This window comes from Scomber japonicus, chromosome 16 (assembly GCF_027409825.1).
Source record: "Scomber japonicus isolate fScoJap1 chromosome 16, fScoJap1.pri, whole genome shotgun sequence".
Classification (NCBI taxonomy): domain Eukaryota; kingdom Metazoa; phylum Chordata; class Actinopteri; order Scombriformes; family Scombridae; genus Scomber; species Scomber japonicus.
In genome coordinates this window covers 11,657,221-11,679,440 of record NC_070593.1, presented here as the reverse complement: position 1 = coordinate 11,679,440, position 22,220 = coordinate 11,657,221, and the positions used below count along the sequence as shown (strand labels likewise).

Sequence of the window (22,220 nt, the reverse complement as noted above, 5' to 3'; positions counted from 1 at the left end):
ATCACACAAGTTTCTGTGAATTCCCAAGGCCGCTCTGAAATCATTTAGTATAAACGCCAAGTGTGTGGTCCCGCATCTTGACTGAATCATCTGGTGTGCAAAATATTAAAACTAGGTTAGATCTGTCATGTCTGTGGTCTCCCATGTTTTTAAAATCAGTTAAGATTGAAAATCTTCCAGTCTGCACCAGGCACAACAAAAGGAACCAAAATACACTGAAAGCAAAAAACAACTTTATTTTCAGCAGACCAGATGACTTCAGGAACACTCTGTCCCCATTCATTTACATTGAAAGTGAATCATGAAGGGAGCTTCTGATGTTCGATATGAACAGGAGGAATGATTACAGCAAGAAAAACTTGTTTCAATGTTCTTTTGGGCACCTAAATATTGTTTTATGACAGACTTGAACATTTGTCAACCTATCCATTAAGATGTCTGTCAGCCGGTCAACAGTTTGAAAACCATTTCTCTCGCACCTTTCAGACATTTTTATAACTTTATGAAATTGAACTTCTCTCTCAAGGTCTCTCTTTTCCTTTTTTTCTTCTTCACACTGTTACTTCTGTGGCTTTTCATGTGTACAAACAAGTGCAACCATCAGTGCCTTCAGGGCATATTATTACCTGAGCAATTATCTGACAGGTATGTGATTGTATGACTGGTGGCGTCTGTGAACCATGAACTAAGTCTTTTTTAGTTTAGAAGAAATTAGTTTGTACCATGTGTCAACTCTGACCTTTTGCTCCAGACTGTAGTAAATTCTTTAACGTCCATTCCATTATTTTCAGTGAAGCTGCAACAATTAGTCACTAATCACCAATTATTTTCATAATCAATAAATCGTTTTGACTCTTTTGAAGAAAAAACACTTTGAGCTTTTGGCAACAGTGATTGACATTTTTCCAAATTTTTTGACATTTTTTAAATGGACTGTACTTACATATAACGCCTTTCTAGTCTTTACGACCACTCAAAGCGCTTTACATTACAACTCATTCACTCATTAACGCACATTCTTACACTGATGGCAGGGGCTACTACGCAGGGTGCCAACCTGCTCATCAGGGGGAATTTAACCATTCATTCTCATTTACACACCGTTGGCGCAGCAACAAGAGCAATTTGGGGTTAAGTGTCTTGCCCAAGGACACATCGACATGTGGACTGGAGGAGCCAATCTTCCAATTGGAGGACAACCGCTCTACCTCCTGAGCCACAGCTGTTTGTGGACAAACAGCTATTAAATTCATTAAGAAAATAATTTAATTAATGAAGAAAATAATCATTTTTGCAGCCCAGATTTTCACTGACTCATTCCTGTCTTTTCTGAAGCTCAGTGCCACTTTCAGGTGCTAGCTCCAATCCACTGTTGTGTTAAACACTGTACATTTATTAGAGTGCAGTAGGTACAAAGAATCAATAGGTGTACAAACAGATCTTTGTTTGTGTCTAACAAACAAACCCACACCAATTTAGAACCTGTTCCTCATACCCAGCTCTAACCCAGGCCTCGTCAGAAATGCTGAAATATCACAGGTGATGGAAAGTTGGCAGATCGCAGCATCCAGCAGTGATTTATTAAGCCCAGCCAAACGCCTATTTTTATGCCTTTGCACTAGCAACAGCCGTGGCTGGAGACATTAACTTGTCTGGTTGTCTGTCTGTCCCATTCTCATCAATGTCTTGTGAACGCCTTGAGGGAATTTCTTCAATTTTTTCACAAATATCCACTTAGTTTTAATGATGAACGGGTTAGATTTGGGTGGGCAAAGGTCAAGGTCATTACGACCCCATGTTCATCCCATTCAAACAGGCTTTTGGCCATAACTCAAGAATTCATTAGCTAATTATGTCAAAGTTTCACATAAATGTCTAAGAGGATAAAATGATGAGATGATGGTATTATCCCAAAGGTGAAAGGTCAGCTTCACTGTGACATAATGTTCTGCAAAAATACTTTACTGGCTATTATTCAACACCTTAACTCACAATCAGAAGGGGAGATTGTTACTATATTTTACATTTGGTCAAACACAGAATCGGTGGCACTTAACTTGGGTGTCCACCTTGATTGTGTAGATCGTGTCTACTGCCGGGTTGAAGATGTGTGTATTTGTAGCGTCTTTGCAGCAACATCCATATCTGAAGCATTGTCTACTGTCTTGGCTACAGCTTTGTGTTTTATCAGAATCAGCTTTATTAGCACATGCAAGGAATTTGACTTGACACAAGGGGAAAGACGACAAATAACAAGCTAGACAATGAAAGTAGTAAAATAGTTTTTCAAAGTCAGGGCTGAATTATTCACTGGAATCATACATGTCAATATAGTGATAACTTCCATTTCACCATAAAAAACACTTAATACCTTCTTTATTAAATTTCTTCAAAGACTTTACTACGAACATTATGAATCTGGACAGACATTGATATAAACTACAGCTTGACTGGTTGGCAGAGACATACAACCATATTTCTAGTTGATTATTTGCAGCCAGAAAATTAAGATCTATCTCTCTACATCTGTGTGTTTAAATTTTGATTAGCAGCCACAAGCACATTCTTTTTTTGGGGGGGAGAAAAACATGCCACCTTACATCTGTGGAGTGATTTTTTAATTTTTGTTATTTTGAGCTGTTTGAGTTCACGTCCATTTTTAGAGGTGGGAAAGAGCTGTGTTGTTGAGTGGATCTGGTTTCAACAAACATCCGTGGACTATTAATAAATCATGCCTGCTCTACACAGTGGGATGGCGTCGCTCTGTTTTGTGTGTGTGTGCGTGCATGTGTAAATCATACTATGAGTTATAACCTTAAACAAAGCATCTAAACTTTTCACGCTCTTGAGAGACAGACTTTATATCTCTTGTGTGTTGCAGCCACAAACCACCTCCAGTATTTCTTGTGCTCCTGTTGTTGCTTTCCTGTCATAAGAGGAAAAAACATCCTTAATTGGAGCAAACCATAATCTAAAAATGGTAACCCAAGCATGTGAAACTGTAGACCCAATCCTGATTAATGAGATTCTCTTTTACCCGCTCTTTCTGGTGCAGTATAACAATTTTTAAAGCTCACCATTCCTCGATTTTGCAGCGCACCCTCCGGGATATTACGCAAGGGTCCTGGTTTGATGACAACAGGATTTTTAACTAAACCAACTCCTAGAAGGGGAGAACACATGGTAATCAGGCAGAGGCACACAACTACGGGACGGGAGACGTGAATAAGAGATTGGCTGAGAGAAGACGGGAGACAGAAAAGGAGAAAGATTTAAGCGGAGAGGTTAAGCGGAGAAAGGGGAGGCTGTAGAGGTGGTGATTTGTGACACACAGGAAGCAAGCAAAGGGCTCATTTTCCTCGGCTCTGGGGGACCATAACAGGCGCAGCGACTGTGTGTTTCCTCTTGATAACGCTCAACAAGTTCCTATGTACTCGCATTTGTTGGCTTGCACACAATAGTTTGACCAATATGGTTTTTTTTGAAGACCAATACAGGAACTCTTGGGTTGAAGCTACTGATGTTTATTCTGTTGTCCCAATGTTTTCCATTAAGTTTCTCTGTTGTCATACCAAAAAAGCCAAAGAATTACAAGTATTCATTGTTTATCTCCAAGAATTATACACTTGGCACGGTGGAGACGGCTTACAAATGTCTCATCCTCACATATTTATGGCGCATGTAAACACACAGATGTGCACGCAAGATGGTGAAGTAGAGAAATGGAGGCCAGAAAGCTCTTCTAAAACCGTGAGAGAAATGGAGGATGACTGACTGCATGTGTTATCCTTTCCTCCTCCTTTTTTTTATAGTCTAGACAGCTAATACACTGACAGGGCCTGGTTACAGATAACTAAAAACAATAAAAAAGGTGGTGGTGGTGGGGAGGGGGAGAGCAAAGCACAGAAGCAGGAGAAGTTTTGTATAAAATGTATCACACGTAAAATGTAGTCTGCAGGAGGACTCCTCAAAGGCTCTGCTCCCCAGACTGCAAATTCCAGCACCCAGCCGCCGGATCATGGGCTAAAATCTCGACAGTGAGAGATTGAGCGGCTCGTATTAGCTTTGAAGTTAATGTGACATGCGCATATGCTTCAACTTTGAGCAGTATCACCTGTGATAAAAAAATATATCTGCTATAATATTCTGTCGCCTCGGAGGAAGGGAGTGCGCGTGTATGTGTGTGTGTGTGTATGTGTGTATTTGTGTGCATGTGAAGGGAGGAAGTGTGTTAAAGGGAGTGGACTGGCTGGTAAGTAAGTAAATGTGTCTGTGTGAGCATGTGTGTGGGCTGAAACATCATTACCTAGGGATCTGAGTACACAGCCAGACATCATTAGGCTTTAAGGCGAGAAAGTCTCCGCGGCACCAGTTTTGCAATCTGCCTGACCCAGCAGACATGACAGGCAAGCATGCCGTTTAAGATCATTTATTTAGGTTTGCATGTATGCCAGTGTGTATGCGTGTGTGCGTATTTGCTTCCTGTGTGTTTGTGTGCGATGTTATTTATTTATTTTGCTTGGTAATATGCCTGAGCCTTCATTATAGCGGGAGCCATAACTTTGATAAATCACTTGGGCTCGGGGCCCTCACTGCTTTCACAGTATTAGAAAACTAATTGAAATTCTCTTCCGCCCCCTCCTCTCTCTCTCTCTCTCTCTCTCTCTCTCTCTCTATTTCTCTCTTTCTCTTTCTCTGTCTCCCTCTTTCTTTTTTTCTCCCTCTCTCTTTCTTGCTCTCTCTCTCACTCTGTTTTTCACCCTTTCCCTTTTTTTCTCTTCCTGTCTCTGTAGCAAGGGCCAAACAGTGCCGTGTTTTCTTCTGTGGAATAGAAGCCAAGAGGGGGAAAATGTCATCACTGATTTAATAGGCGTAGTCTTGCACACACAGGCTCACACACACATACACTCGCGGAGACACACACTGCACTCTGGGGAGTGTTAGGAATCCTGATAATGTCATCATAGGAATCTCCATAATGTACCCCGCTCTCCTGCAGGCTCCACTTTGACTGCTCCTCTCCACTGCCTCCCTCCGCCCCTGCTTTTGATTAGATCTCGGGATGAGATTTTAGGTTTAGGTTGATGGGATTTAGTGTTTAGATACTTGTGTCTATGGCTGTGATCCCCCCGTTGTCCCCCGGATTGAGGGTCTGTTTGGCTCGTTGGCCCGGGATCTCCCAGCTGCCACTGGATTGAGGCTTTAGTTGTCTCATTGTCAGTGATCCCCCTGCTGCTTCTAGATTTGTTTCATTTGCAGGGATCTCCATGCTGCAGCCACGTTCAGGGTGTGGTTGTTTTGTTGCGCAGGATCTCCCAGATGAAATTTGATTTGGGGTTGGTTTGTTTTATTGTTCAGGATGTCGTTGTCGTCGCTGCTGCTAGATTTAGGGTTTGGTTGTTTTTTTACTATGCACCATCTCTCAGCTTGTTGCTAGATTTAGGGTTTTAGTCGTTGTGTTGTCCAGGATCTCCTGCTGCCGCTGGATTTCGGGGGGTTTAGCCACTTATTGTTAATATCCAGACACTGCTACTGTTTGTGTGACACTTAGGGCTTTGTGTCCACCAAGCAGCCCCTCCTCTCTCGCCCAGGCAAGCTTTGTAGTGTGAAGCCAAAGATTTAGTGTTGGAGTCTGTGTGTGTGTGTGTGTGGATGTGAGCAGGGTTTGTGGCAGCTTGTGTGGACCAGGAGATTTCGTAGAGACCCATCAGCACACAGAATTCTCTCTGCAAACATTCCTCTGACGTGATGCAAGCCCAGGAGAGAGGAGGGCAGCAGCGTGTGTGTGCCTGTGTATACTTTCGAGCAGCGGCGTGCGTCCGTTGCACAGACAAATCCATACCATCGCTCCCAGACACACTGCAGGGCACACACAGACACACACGCAAACACACGCACAGGTTGTGTATGTGTGTGTGTGTGGTTAATGAGGATGTGTTGATTGATTAGACTGCAGTAATTAGCTGGAGTGTGAAGGCCTGGAAAGGTCTCCGCTCTGGTGGGAGTGTCCTCTCTGGAGAGACATTGAACTGTGCTATGCACCATTACGTTACTTACACACACACACACACACACACACACACACACACACACACACACACATACAGCACAGAAGCGGTCCCATCCAAATCTCAGATGCGGGATGGGATGAGTCATCTCTCGGATGCAGACCTAATACTAGGTGCAAGAGGAAGGATGTTTAGTGTGTGTGTGTGTGTGTGTGTGTGTGTGTGTGTGTTTGCCAGGGTCTCAGGCAGAAGGATGTTTTCAGCAAGGAGATGTGTTTTGCAGAGTGAGATGTGCTTGTGCCAGCAGTTTCTTTTCCTGCACAGTGGCCTGAACGCTGACCTGATCCCCCGCCTCACAAATCAACTCTCTGCCTCACCTCCCCCTCCCGCTCATTTGTAGTTTGACTCCTTATCTGCTGCTTGGATTTCTTTTGTGCATCACAGGCCTGTTTCTAGTAAATGCAAATAATTTGGTATTAAGTATGACAACCCCAGTCTGGAGAATTCCTCCTACTGAGTTGCTGAACTTCTGCAGTAAACCATTGTAAACAGTGCCACCACATGGGGAAAGGGAGAATTACACATGATGCAGTGGGTTTTTTTAATCATCTCTGCACCTTTTTGCTCCTCACTCCTATTCTCTAATCTCTGCTCTGCGGTGCTGTGCAACATTATCTGAAAACTCAATCATTTCAAAAGGAAAAGATGTGGGAAGCTAATGAATTTACTTTTTTAAAACACTTGTTTTTGCAGGATATGCTGTTACTGGCTTTAGTTCTGTCTTCTAAATTCAGAGTGTTTGAGTTTGTTGTTTTATTGATTGATCTGGCAAGACAAACAGTTTTTTGTGCAATTAAAGCAACAGTTTGTTAATCTAAATCTCTCTTCTCTTCTTTATCCCTCTGGTTCCCCCCCCCCCCCCCCCCCCCCCCCCCCCCCGTCCTCCTCCTCCTACTTCTTCCTCACCTCTATTTTGCTCCACTTTCTTGACCTCCAACAGGAAGTTCTACTACATCACTCTGCTGAGGGACCCGGTGTCTCGCTACCTCAGCGAGTGGAGGCACGTCCAGCGGGGAGCCACATGGAAAACCTCCCTGCACATGTGTGATGGACGAACTCCGACGCCCGAGGAGCTGCCCTCCTGTTACGAGGGCTCTGATTGGTCGGGGTGCACCCTGCAGCAGTTCATGGACTGCCCCTACAACCTGGCCAACAACAGACAGGTGAGGAAAAAACGTAGTCCAGTGCAACCATACTAGTAGCTCCGAATCCTCTCCTGTTTGCTTGTTAACAGTTGAAGTGAGGTGATGTGACTGTATCAACTTAATCAGCTGATACCAAAAAAATGCCTGTCCATTAAAAAATAATTGTACAGAAGCTTCATCACACACCGAAAAACGAATGTGTTAATGACATATTAGATCAAATCTTAACACAAGAATCCAAATACACACACAGTAGATAGATTTCTTTTAAAAATTTGATTCGCTCACATGTAGACTCGCTACAAGTTAGAAATAGGAGGAATGGCAGGGCTACAAGACAAATAACACACATGCAAACATAAACATACAGGCACACACACACACAGTCAGGAGTTCGCCTGCTGGCCATAAACACCTCAAATTCACACCTTCTTTTTTCTCACGCTATCTCAGTCTCCCACCTAAACATGTTGGCCAGCTTATCTCATCTGCAGCCTGAGGGTGTTATTACTCAGGGTCCTATGACTTATAAATTGACACACATACACACACACGTACACGTACATACACACATACACATACATACATACTTGAGGCATCCTGGTGGACCAGTAGACTGAGGTGGTTTACTGCTGTGCATCCAAATCTGTATGAAGTTCCTCCTCCTGACTGTAACACCAACAGCTCCTGGATGTACTCAGCGATTTGGTGATCTCTCATTTTGCAGTAAAATCCACCAAAGTGTTGAATACTTTAGTTTTACCAACGACAACAGGTGATTATGTGAAGTAGTTATACATTCTTATATATCAGAAGGTATTTACACAATACAGGATTTACAACATGCAGTATCTCAGGATTAGGACTGCAACTAATGTTTTTTTCCCAGTCAGTTAATCTGTTTTTTTTTTCTTTTTTGATCAAGTGATCAATTATATAATTTATAAAATGTAAATCCCTAAAACCCTCCAAATTTAAATTTACTTTATCTTCTGAAATTCAAAACCACATTTTAAACTAATTTCATTCATAAAATGGTCTCCTCTTTCTTTTGTTTTCAATTATTTTTCTTAATTTAAAGCAAACAGCATGTTGTGTATGAAAGATGCTTTATGAGAAAAGTTAATTATTATTATTATTATTATTATTCTTTTAAAAAGGGATCAACAATGAAACAGCCAGAGATAAAATCCCATTAAAGAAAGAAAAAACAATATTTTCATAATCTTGTGTCTTAATTCAATAACTTGGATGTTAACGAGATATCAGTTAATATTGATGAAGTCATCAACACATCATTTCAGCACTGTTCAGCATCAATTCACCAGGATAAATTCCATTATAAATATTATGCTTGATGTACCTGCAATTGATAAACCTTCTGAAATTCAATATTACATATTTCCTGTCTCTCTTAATTATAACTTAAATGTGACACCTGATTGGTTGATCCCTTTTAGCTAAACATGCTGCTCTGTATCCACTGTTCCCCTGTCTGCAGGTACGTATGCTAGCAGACCTGAGTCTCGTCGGCTGCTACAACATGTCCACAGTTCCAGAGAAGAAGAGGGCCCAGCTTCTCCTGGAGTCGGCCAAGAAGAACCTACGAGACATGGCCTTCTTTGGGCTGACAGAGTACCAGAGGAAAACTCAGTTCCTGTTTGAACGGACCTTCAGGTTGCGCTTCATCAGGCCCTTCATGCAGTACAACAGCACCCGAGCTGCAGGGGTGGACCTGGACAATGCTACGGTTTGTACAGCAGCTCAGTCATCATTTTGTAGATTAAGTTGTATATCAAGCAAACATTCAAGAGAAAGTGTATTTACAATAGTGTTAAATGTAAATACTCAATTACGACATGTATTTATTTTAATACGTTTCTTTAAAAATGGTTCAAGGAAAAAAAGTCTTATTTTCTCCCTTAAAGTATAGATATGGCAGTGGTAGCAAATTTCAGTAACAGACCAGGAAATAAAACAAGTATTTTCCAAAAGAAGTGAAAGATTATCTGAGAAAAGATGTAGAGGGAAAAGAAAATTAGAAAAAGAGGGACACAGAGAGTAAACACAGTGGTCTTATATAGCTGTGAAATGAGTTGGGATGACTGTCACTGTTAAAAAAAACAGCAGCTTCAAAGATGTTCTTCACACTTTGATTGGTCCAATGTGGAAGTTCTTAGACTCAATTCCCAGCCAAAAAAGAAGAAAAAAAAATCATCCCGGTACACAGCGGAGAGGTGATTTATACATCAAAACCAGTAGGGAGGATAGAAAATAAAATATGCCCTGCTCACGGTGGCTGTGGAAAGGTGGGCCCATGGTTATTATCACAAAAAAGAGAAAATATCACATAGGGAAAGTTTGCAGTGTGTGGCGTCTGACAGGTGGGGCGAGGCAGTGTGTGGCATTGAGTAGAAATGAGTTTTTAAAATTAGCTTTCAAATTAAATACTTCTAAAGGCACCATGTGAAATCCTGACATTAATTATTTTTTTAAAAGTCAAATAATTACATCAGCAGGTGATGAAAAGAATATTTACTTTAGAGGCCCCTGCAAAGCTGCTGAAAGCCCACTTATGCCCTCGTGGCTTCAATATCCCAGTGAGTCATTTTTGATTGGAACTGGTTTCTAGATTATTTGTGTGATAGATGAAGTCTTTGTGTTGCTGACTTTCAGTTCAACGCCATCTTCACTGCTTTGTTTTCGGTGTCCCCTGCTCTGCCCATCAAACATCTCTAATTTTCTTACAGCGATGCAGCATGTCGCTTCCCCTCTATTGTAGCACGCGTTGCTCACAAATGATACACCGCGCTTGATCGCTGATTTCAAAGGGATTCTCTTAATTAAACACATTTCCCCCTCCTTGTTGTATTCGCACACAGCAGATGATGCATGCCAATAAAGCCAGCTGCATTGCACAAGTTAACATCAAACACGTTCCTGTCATCTTGCCCCACATATTGCCAGTACACACACACACACACACACTCTCACTCACTCTCACTCTCTCTTTCACTCTGCAGGTACAGGCCTTATAAAGCTCTTGTACAAATGTCATGTAATAGGGCTTTTCCTCTGCAGGAGCTTTCCCAAAGGACTAAGAACCTTTTCAGAGACTTGTACCTGCCTTCTGACCAAAGGAACTTTACCTGCCTTTCAAGTTCCTCTTTGATAGGTGCCAAACAAGTCCCCCTCCTCTGTGGTTGTACATCCCAATGGTCCAGGAACTATGGGGACAGGTTTATTTCATTTAAAAAACAAAGTTATGTTGTCGGCTTTCCAATTAAACTGTGAGAGAATAGAGCTGAGATTACAAGCTAATGAGGGAGTAGAGCACGGGAGAGGCAGTAGAGCGATTTTAGAGAGAGAAGAAGCAGCAATGGGAGAACAAATTGAGTGAACACGAGAATTAAAAGTTTATTAGTTTAATCACAGTAACGTACTAAAGCAGAAATAAATTCCCATAAACCAAGCATCATGGCGGTTATTTATCAAGCGTCTCGGACTCCCTCTGGAATGAAATGTGCTAAAAGTTAACCTTCAACAAAATTAATCCCACACCCTCACTGGTGCAAAGCCGTATTTTCCCTGTTACTGTGAGGTTTTGAGCACCTTGGTTTTTGTGGAGAGAGCATCTCTCAAAAGGTCAGTCGTAGTTGCCAAATCAAACTTTTAATACTCCTCGTTGTCGTCAATAAATATGTCTCCTCCTATGATATGTGGTTGCAACTGGCATCACCTGTGGAGCTCTCCTAAATATCAGCAGAGACAGGAGTAATTTCAAAAGTTAAGAAAGTCGATCATGCTTTTGCCATTAGTCTTAGTAGTAGGATCATAAATGGAGGAATTTTGGTTCGTCAGGGTTGATTTCCTGCCATGAGATGCTTGATAAGTGCAGAGAAAAACCAGACTTACTAGTTAAGAAACCAGTTTTATGGATATTTCTCCCTTCCTGGCTGTGTCCTTGTAGTTCAGTCATCCACTAAAACATCAGTCATGCTGCACTGAAATCCAAAAACACATGACTGTGTGATGTTGTTTCCTCTTGTGTGAAAACTGCTTCTCAAAGGCCTTCAATCTACCACTGCTGTAACTTCACTTTTTTTCGTTTTTATTTCTGTATTTTTTTTCCTTCTGTGGTTTCATTCTACTGTTTCAGCGGTAACACAGCATATTCCCTCTTTCCTTTTTCAGATCCAGCGTATAGAGGAGCTGAACGAGCTGGACATGGAGCTGTACGACTACGCCAGGGACCTGTTCCAGCAGCGCTACCAATTCACCAGGCAACAGGAAAGGCGGCAGCAGCGCATCAAGAACCACATGCAGCAGAACCACCAGGGTCTGGGCCTTGGCGTCAACCTGTGGCCCTCCCGCAGCAGGCAGAGTGCCGTCATGACACTGGAGGACGGAGAAGGAGAAAGGGAGGAGGGTGAGGAGGGAGGCAGAACGGAGGAGGCGGGCAGCAGGCTCCCCACTGAGGACTACATGAACCAGATCATCAACCGCTGGTAGCGGCAGAATGAGAACAAACGCACAGATATGCATATGTAATGTGAAAAACACACACACACACATTTACACAGAAAGTGGCGCCTGCATCAAAGACCCCAATAACTGACAAACAGACATTACTACAGAGTTGGGCTGGAATGAGGTCTAAGTGGTTGCTATGGAGACCTGGGCTTGGTCCATTGCATCAGCTCATGTTATTGAGGTTTGCCCAGTTGTTATTAGCACCCGCTTGGCCTTTCCCCCCCTTCTGAGTTTCTCCATCTCTCCCATCATCGTTATTGACTGAGCTGAGGAGAGATAGAGTTGCTGACAACTGAGTATCTCATCCACCCCTGCCCCCCCTCCCTTTCCCACACCTTTCTCCTCCTCCTCCTGTATTCCTCTCGTTCTCTGTGGCCTGATATGGAGCATGAGAAAATAAAATTAAGTCTGTGAATTCCCATTAATCCTCGCTAAGGACCAGTCTACTTCCTGGACGCAGTGCTCCAATTTCAAAGGAACTGGAAAAAGCTATGAAAGTATGCTAATGGCTGAAGCTGAACAAAGGAGAAGGTGGGAGTACATGAAAGACTGTTCCTAAAAGGAAGAGAGAAAGAAGCGGAGAAGAAGTTGGACTGAGTTCTGTAATAAAGCTTTCTTGCTTAAAAAAAAAAAATCACCCATGAACATGCTTTGGTCATGAGATAGTGACAGTCTCATTCTCATTTTAGGATGATTTCATTTGTATTTTTCCTTTTTTGTGTTTTATGCTTTTTTAAAAGCAGAATTGTAATAACACTGAGACCAATAATGCTGCCTAAAGAAAAGTGATTCCTTTATTTCTTTATTTTTGTTTGTTTTATAAGTCAAAGCTAATGGATTGGATTGACGTACTATGGACCATAGCCATTACTGAAGCCTTGCATCTTGGAAAGAAAAAGTGGCCTGTTTCTCTGTTAAAGGTTCCCAAAGCTCCTGTCGCTTAACGAGTTCATTATTTCTCCTTTTCTCTCCTTTTTTTTGTGCGTGCGTGCATGTGCGTGTGTGTGTGTGTGTGTGTGTTTCAGTCCTGCAGAGAATGACAGCCAATTACAGAGCCCGATTCTCACATACTGTACGTGTGAAGAAATCAAAGGCAGGGAGAGGAGGGAGAGGAGTGAGTGTGCTGCAGGTTGTTGCCAAGAACCGTGCTGTGTGAGCGGCAAGCGCTTTGGAAGCCTTAACTCAGACAAATGCTCGAGATGGGAGTTGTGGAACTACCGGTCACCATGGCAATGTGAGCCCTTAATGTAGTGGGTGGCATTTTCAGTTGCTCGTTTTTTCTCATGTTTTTTTGTTTTGTTTTGTTTTGTTTTTTTGTTGTTTTTTTTACTCTGACCAGGGAGCTGCATTGTAAAAAAAAGCAGTGGTCTCAAAAAAGCCTCTGTCCCACTTGCTAAAAGGGCACACACTGCGCTGGTGACCTGCAGTCCGTTAGTGTGACCGGTATTTCACTTGGTTTTACCCTGAAGGATGGACGGGGCGAGGTAGCAGTGCCTCTATGTACTGGGATCATAGTCAACATTATTATTGCCAGATAATATGTCTGCATTATACTACAGTAATTTCTCTGACTACTCGTGTGTCTGTGCGTATGACTGTGTTTCAGTATGTGTGTAAATAGTATGTACAGTATGCCTTTGATTGGCATTTGTGTATGCCTTTGTAAATAGTGTGCCTGACTGCGAGAGGATGCCTGACGAGTTTTTTTTGAATGACTGGTTCCATGACCAATAATAACTTGCCATTTTCATGGTGGTGGAGGGCAGGGCAAAAAAAAAAAAAAAAAAGACAAAAAGTCCCTCCAACAGCATGTCACAGCAGTGTGACTGCCGCAGTGATGCAAGCCAATAATCTCCTCTGCCCTTTCTTTAACCATTAATATTTTCTTTACCCATTTTCTCGTCTCCTCCCCATGACATGGTTAGGTGTGAGGACCGTGTTGCTATAGTTGTCTAAAAATTCAGAGTTTGTATTTGTAAAAATCTGCCCGTGTTACACGTCTTCACTCTTAAGTCAGTAAAATCTCTGAGTACGGTTGGGTTCTGATAGCCAGATAATGAACCCTATTAAGAATTTCAGCTGCATCGCCACTGCAAACATCAACATACGACATACTTAACTTCAGTAGCAGCTATAACCAAAAATGCTGCCTCCATCATTTTTTAGATAGGGGTCACATTGTTTATACTTTTGAAGGGAAAAAAAGTGACCCCTATAGATGCAGCTAGGGATATAAGTTAGGATAGCTGTGATTGCAGAAATTGTCACACTTCATCTGTCAATATCTGTGTGACCTTTTCGTCTTTTTTGCGTGGTGTTAATGCACCAAAATGAAGTCATAGCTATCAAATACACATTTTGCGACTGAACCAAAATACTAAGACTGTGATAAAGTAGGGTAAAAATGTCTGCAGAGATTATATAGCTGAAATTCCTAATCAGGTCACAGAATTTGGCATAACATCAGGTTGGCAAAATACCCAGATTTGTTCATCTCTAATTCTATTATTGCTCCAAAGCTCTCTATTATTAAATCTTTAGTCTGCTCTTTTTTTTTTATTGCAAAGAACAGCATAGACAAACATCAACTGTGGCAAATTGTATTATCTGTAGCCAATTAATGTTGACTATGTAACAGCTAAAACTTAACTTCTGGTTATTGTCTGTACTTATGCTTATCATGTCATCCTCCAAGTTGTAATTACAATTGGGGGAAACTAGGACTTTTTTTTCTGAAAGCTCCAATATATCCAACAGGCACTTAAAACTTACTTAATAATACAGAAGTGCCTGAAAACCAAGCAAACATGGACGCCTCACGTCAGCCAAAGTCTGTCGCTCTGTGTAATTCAACTTTTAAATGGATATAATGTCATTTTTGTTCATGTACAGTGTTTTAAACCCTCATATGACTAACTTTGTTATCATACAAACTTCTTGAGTTGTCAGATAAAGTGAACGCTTGCAAGTCTTAAACATGGGAATCTACCCCAATGCTTCCCATTCATCTGACATGGCATGGCATTAACTCGGCATTAGCCAAAGATTGTCTGTGTGAGAGAAGAAGCATCACTCTGTAACACCGCTCTACGACTGAGTGGACTGTGTGTTTTTTGTAGTGCAACTGACCAACAGAGCAGCGATTCTTCTAAACACCTGTCTTAGCTAATTATACAACCTAAACTTCAGTTAAACTTTTTATAGCATTATTGTGAAATGATCAGCTTAATACTTCTGTGTCTTCAGGCTACGCTGCAGTATGTCAGACACATTTGATCAGCATATAATAAAAGACGATGGCAGAGCTTTGAGTTGGAATCGTTGAAGAGATAGATTCAATACTGGATTTGGATTTGATTTAAAAAAAAACGCTACCAAAACCCAACCTTAACTAGAAGCAAAGAGTCAGAGCAATAAGAGTGGAAAACCCAATGAGAAGGTAGAGAAAAGAATGTAAAACGTGGGAAGGGGGAAAGAAGTAACACAGCATGATTTAATTAAACTGAATGTAGGCCAAGTTCGGTGTCATCCGGGGGGCAACCGGCGGATGCATGCAGCAGGCACTTCCTTGGTATTAACATGAATAACGTGTTGCATCCTGTTCTTAACAATAGATTTTTTTTTTTTAAGTAAGAAGGGAGGGAAACCGACAATTTAGCCGTCCACCACCCCCCCATTGTTAAATTTCAACTAATCACCCTGGATCTGCAAGCTTGTCTATTTTTTGATCAGCTCCTTTCAAATCAGGGATGATTCATGGAGGGGAAAGAGAGAAGAACAGAAGGGGGATAATGACAGGTATTGGGACACATCCAGAGTCAATATGCTACTTTTTGTGTAGCCCTCAAAGTAACGCAATAGGGACAGGGAAAATGGATAAGGAAAGAGAGAGCTCTTTTTTTTTTTTGGTTTTGTTTCGTATTAAATTCGCTTTCATTGTATTATCGTGGCTGAAACTGGAGACTTGAAAACACAGCAGCTCCAGGCATTTTGCCCACAGCCTCATCTTTTTTCCAGTCAGACTTATATTACACCATGTTTGGGCTTCAAACCAATATCTGTTTCTGCGTTATTGGTGAAGGAACGAATACAAAACTGAAGAGCGGTGCTGTGTTCTCCTCTTTTAAAGAGTGTTTTCTTTTCAGCTTTCCACTTTCTGTGATGAACCTTCAAGTGACCATCATACTTGAAGCAGTCCTTTAATAATCCCCCTACCCCACCTCCCCACCCCCCGTACCTGAACTGAAAAAAACTCAATCCTTTTCACTGAAGTAATGATTCCAGAAATTGATGCTATAAAGCTATAATCAAATATTTTATGTCTCATCATGTTTATCTGATATCTTAACAGCGTTTTCCTTTTGTGACAATGAAGCAACCCAGGTGTCGCTATAGCATCATCCTTTTTTTTTTTTTTTTTTTTTTTTTTTTTTTAAAGATTTGTTAAAGAGAGTGTGATAAAGACTGTTTTTATTTTTGTTTTGTTTTTTTGGGTTGGTGTGCAGTTTGTCTCTGGCTCCTTCTGTATGCATCATTCTGGGTTTGTTTCTTATGATTGCAAAAATGAATCATCAAGCCACCAATTAAAATATTTCATTTTTACAGACCTGACTGTGTTTTGGTTTTCACTGCATATCATTCTTGAAGTTTCCCACTCTGTCGCTCTATTTTTATGCACACACACACAGCAAAAAACACTCTACTTTTACTTTTATTTATAGAAAATACATCCCAGTCACTGACCTTGAAATGAAGCCAATACTCAGTGGTAGAATATAACATTTAGTAAGTACATTTACTGAGAATAGTTAAGCTTAAGTACAAATTTTAAGGAAATTGAACTTGATTTCCATTTTGTGTTACTTTATTCTTCCACTCCACCACATTTGAATGGAAAATATTGTATTTTTTTTTTTTACTCCATTTCATTTCACTCCTATAGTCACTTTTCAAATTCATATTTTAAATGTAAAACAAATGAGCAGTCTGTCATATATGCATTGCTATAGATAACACTAACAACAGTATAATGTGTTAAAATGATGCTTATGGCTATGATAAATATAACTTTCTAAATTCCATACTCATTCTTATAACACCCGAGGGGCAAATAGTTGACTGATTACTTTACCACCAAGTCTGACTCTATGAAGTTGTCAGTATTCTGTAGGTCAATTGCATTTTGGAGGTGAGGTTCGTGAAATTAAGGGAAAGGCTGGTTTTAAAAGAAGATTAAGAATGTATTTGAGCTCAACTCCTTAATTACATCATTATCTTATTTGATTGAGTGTGGTTGGGTTATGTGATACATGACTGTATAATGTTTTTCTTTCATTTTTATATATTTTTATATTTACTTGAGATTGTAATGCCTGTTGTTTTCTCTTAAATATTATTGTCTGGACTCCAGGAAGACTAGCTGTCGTTAGTGGGGTAGCTAGTGGGGATCCTTTTAAATAAACAAATAATGAGTACTGTTAGATTTGATACTAAAAGCAAATTTTTCTGGAAAAAAACGTGAGTGCTAGTAAGATTTTGAATGCAGGACTTTTAGTTGCAATTTAGTGTGTTGATCATTTTGACCAACACACTAGCCTCGAGTGCTTTGCCCTCCAGGCTTGTGCACCTCCATCCTCAGGCCAATCTATAACATGAGGACATCTCCACCATTCGCCTACACTAACCACAGGACCGTGACCCCATAAAGCAGCCTGGCCCCCACCCTAATGACAGCCTCAGCTCTGTCAACAGTGATCTACAACCTAATTCAATCCACAGACATTCTAACACGTATATGCACACAAATATGCTTCTTCCTCTGCTGTGGCAGGTAGGCATTTGGCAAGGCAGAGACAGATACTGAGAGCCGGTATAAATATAATTCCCTGTCCTTGGCTGAGCACAAGCCTTCGCCCTTTCTCATCGAAGGCCCGGTGAGCTTAACTTTGACCCCCCTGCGGCAGGGCAGAAAAATAATTTGCCTGGACAGCGAGGGGCAGAGGCAATTGGCTGGAGGGAGATCAGAGCGGGCAGACAGCACCAACCAGAGTGAGAGTGTAAGGGAGACGGGGAGAGCTGAGGAATCAGAGAGGGCCTTTATGTAAGACAGGAGGAAAGAGAGGATGTTTTTGTGCCTGACATATGAACAGAGACTGAGAGGGAAATGAAGGGCAGCAGGGGAGAAAGGGAAGACTGTGCAGCCTCTCTGGCAGCTGGTACATGGTGTATTGGACTGAACGTGGTCTTTAATCCTCCCCGTAGCTCTGGGTCACTGTCATTTCAAGTGCAGCTGGACTAAACAAACAATAATGGCTCAGATACTGCAGAGGGATGGACAGCTTTTGTTTGGCTGAATGTGTGCATGTGAGTATTTGAGAGAAAGTGCTTGCTCGCTCCTGCAGTGGGAGTCAGGCTCTGAGCGATTGTATGGGCTCTGGCTGCAGTCCATTATTAGGAGGTCAAACTGGCTGCAGCTCCTCATTGCTGGTCCCATGCTTCTTTCATGCAAACAAAGAAGCTCTGGCATTATTATCGCTTATTTTCAGCGTGGAATTCTGCAGATAAGTTCATACTGAGTGCCTCCCTTACATGCATCATAGCCTGGCTATTGTAGCTTTGGAGGGGTGCCCTATTGGCACTGGCAGCAGTCACGATGGAGTTGGTCTTTTTTGTCTATGGTTGAGTCATTTCCAGCCGTGGCATGGCTTAGACCTTCATCGTCAAACATACAATGTGGATAAATCTCTGTACACAAACAATTTGCAGTGTTTGAATACCCTGTTTTGTCAACAACAACAAAAAAATGAATGCACAAGGGGCAATGAGAAAATGCAATCCAGTGTGGAGCTAGTGCACTTTTTTTTTTAAACTCCAGCAATAAAATAAATATGATTAGATTGGACATCTGGGGCCGTTATCTGACCTTCCAGTCCGGGTCTGGCTAATCTCCCAGGTCAACACCAAATCATCCCCCATGATATTAAAAGGATTGACCAGCAAAACCTCCCATGCAGCACGCTGCTCCGAGGCTCTTACCGACTGACACCAGTGGGAGTCCAATCAGAGGAATCCCACAATCCCATTATGGTCTAAGGAAAAGTGTGTTTTATTATGTTTGCGTGTGTGCGGGTGGAGCTTTGCGAGCCTGTGGCCCAGGAGCTCATAAAGAGCTGATCCGCGGCAAACTTATTAACCTCTACATAAATGTTGATGTTGGAGAAATGTAGCAGGATACAACCCTGGGTCAGGGCCAAACATGAACTGGAAGGCTGTTATAGAGGTAATATATTCACTTTATACACATGAAGTGACACATGCTCACACAAGAGGCCGTAAAAAAATGAAAATCGTAAATGTTGCTGGCACTAAAAAAAAGTGCTTGATCTTAATTTTAAAAGTTCTCCTTTTGCTGAATAAACAGTGTTGTCAAGGTAACCAAGACTGCCCATTTCTCTATCTGTATTTAACATATGAGCCCTGTGTTTGTTGGCTGTAATGTGGTGAATTAGCTTCATGTAGGAGACCCCAGCTGACCCCCATTATACAGTCAGGGACACATTTAATTAGCGGCAACTCACGTGAAACGACAAAATGTATTAATATTAATGGAGGTTTAATTGAGGTCGTTTTGGTCCCCCGTTGAGGCTTTCAACCTCTAAAATGGCTGACGTGTGATAGTGTGAGGAGAGGGAGCCCACACCCAGGGTTCGCCCATTTCGTATGTGACCCCGGAGAGGATGACAGCCATCTCCCATAATTCATCTGAGGATGTCACCTTCTTGACAGATAAAAGGCCCTGTGGACAGTGTGTGTGTGTGTGTGTGTGTGTGTGTGTGTGTGTGTGTGTGTGTGTGTGTGTGTGTGTGCATGTGTGTGTGCGTGTGTGTGTGTAAAGTCATTTTTAGTTATACTTGTGCAGACACTTTGACCAGTCCTCAGAGGGATAGCCTGCAGATTATTTTTATGCTGCAATGTGTGTGTGTGTGTGTGTGTGTGTGTGTGTGTGGGCGTGCGTGCACATGCATCTACATGTGTGAGGTGTCTGCTCGTGCACTTCAAAGTGAAGGTCAAATCCAACAGGATAATTAATGTCACTGCTTTTTATATAATGTTAAATCAAACCCTGGAACTGCTCCCTCTGGAGGATCAGCTGTCCAATTTAATTTAGGCTGCAGAGCGAGAAAATGAAAAAGCAAGCCCCATGTCCCTGCACCCTGGGACAGTGTCTCCGTACCTTTCATCTTCTTTTTATCAAGACCACACAACAGGTAGACAGGGGCCTGGGACGTTTCACCAATCTGGCCCAAAGGGACGGTCTATTCAAAAGATACAGCCTTTCAAAGAAACTCAAGTTAAAGTTTTACCAAAATGGACCCCAGGAATCCCAGGTGCCTCTTGTAAAATGAGAGGGATTTCAGTTGCTCTGATTTTTCATTACTGCATAACAAATACTGCTAACCAAAGGGACAGCTTTGGCTTATTCCAAATACAGGATTTATTTCCCATGGCTATCACACCATGCATAACACAAACCTCATTTCCATGAGCTGCTTTTCAAATTAATGAGTGCAGTTTTTTCAAATCAAATCCGAGATACTGTATATACGGATCACCTTACCAGTGCCTGGTTTAAAATTAGTGAGATACCTCTACACTCATATACATTCTCAATTATTCTTTTACATCCTCCTTTTAAAGTGCAATTCTCCCTCTCTCTTAAATTGTAGTCATATAATTATTCATAGTTATAGCAGTTTAAATGTGTTTTAATTGTGCGATCAAAAACTAAAATGCCATAAATGGATTTTTTGGAAATCATACAACTTCATACAAAGTGCAGTAAACAAAAGAAACCTCAATTAAATCAGTATTGGCTGTGAAAATCTTTGTCTTTCAAACAGCTGCAGTTCTTCTCAGGGCACCTGTACGCAATTCTTCAAGGTACTCGGTCGGTTCAAGCATCTTGGAGAAGTTCCCACAGTTCTTCTGTGAATTTAAGCGTCTCAGTCGCCTCTGTCTCTTCATGTAATCCCACACTGACTCCACGATGTTGAGATCAGGGCTCTGTGGGGGCAGTACCATCTGTTGCACGACTCCTTGTTCTTCCTGTCGATGAAGATGGTTCTTTATGACTCTGGCTGTTTGAGGTTGTTGTAATGCTGCAGAATACATTTGGGACTGACCAGGTGCCTTTTTGATTGTATTTCATTATGGATAAGAATCTAAACATCTAAAGTGCCTAAAAGTTTTGCACAGTTCTGTACATGAGAATGCAAACATGCACAGTCATACCATTCATATTTACTGCCCTGCTTTCCACACCCTACTTTCCATATATTATAGTAATAATGTATGTGAGTTTTTACAGATCTTTTGAATAGATCAATGATAAATCAACTTTAATATAATCCCACATTGTATAATAGAACAACATTAGCGCTCTATGGCAGCATCCACAGTCATTTTTACAAGGATACATTTACATAGAGTGAGACCTGCTCTCAGATTTTTAGTCTATGAACCCATGGAGCCAGAAAATAATTACCTTTTAATGGACCAATTCCACAAAGTAATGTTTTCTAAAATTAATAGCTGGACACTGTTGTTTATGCCAGTATAGACTAATTATACTGTCCAAAATCCCTGGAAGAGCACAAATTAAACTATGTTTTGGGTGAGCTTTACGATAGACCACAAATTAGATTATTAGAGCTGCAACTCTAGACGTTAGTTGATTAACAGATAAGTCAATCAACAGAAAATTAGTTGGCAACTATCTTAAACACAGATTAATCATTTTTGAGCATTTTTTTGAAGAACTGCTGATTAATTAATTGTAGTATACTTTTTGAAGTGTAATTGTAAATTGCAGAGGAGTCACCATGATACCATGACGTCATAGTTCTGTTCTAATTTGATATTTATATGTTTTGTTTATGATGAGCCCAACCAGAACATTATAGTACAATTTTAAGTAAAGAAATGTTTATGGTGAAGAAAAATGAACCTGTGTATATGCACAATATATACAATGCAATATAGTTTCAGTTTCAGTTTAGATACATCAAGCAATCAATAACAAAAGACAAAATATTTAGAAAATGTAAATAGAAAAAAAATTTAATTACATTAAATTAAATTAATTTTAAAAATCTGAGAATAAGAGAAAAGGCTTATTTAAATTTACAGACATGACACACAATAAAATAATAATATAAACACACAATATATGTAGTTTGATTTAGTATTTTTTTAAATTTGGAAAGTAAGGGTCAGGCAGCAAAGTACATTTCTATATGGGGTTCAGTTTTCCCACACACTTTAGTTTGTAATTATCTTGGAGAGAATTTGGATATTTTGTGTTCACGCCACGTTTATTTTTTGTATTATTATTAATTATTATTATAACACAGAGGGAGTCATTTTTGAACAGGCAACATTTGCGGTGACCTCATTTGACTGACAGGACCCACCC

General features: G+C 41.0%; 1 protein-coding gene across 1 annotated transcript in view; it reads left to right on the top strand.

Annotated features, from left to right (window-relative positions):
* The window catches only part of hs6st1a (heparan sulfate 6-O-sulfotransferase 1a), a 62,226-nt gene extending 45,874 nt beyond the window's left edge, over positions 1 to 16,352 (top strand). The window contains exons 2-4 of the mRNA XM_053336365.1: positions 7,009 to 7,231; positions 8,715 to 8,963; positions 11,408 to 16,352. Coding sequence (XP_053192340.1) covers positions 7,009 to 7,231; positions 8,715 to 8,963; positions 11,408 to 11,725 — 790 coding nt within the window. The 3' untranslated portion in view covers positions 11,726 to 16,352. The remainder of the gene's footprint in view (positions 1 to 7,008; positions 7,232 to 8,714; positions 8,964 to 11,407) is intronic.
* Positions 16,353 to 22,220: the final 5,868 nt, after the last annotated feature.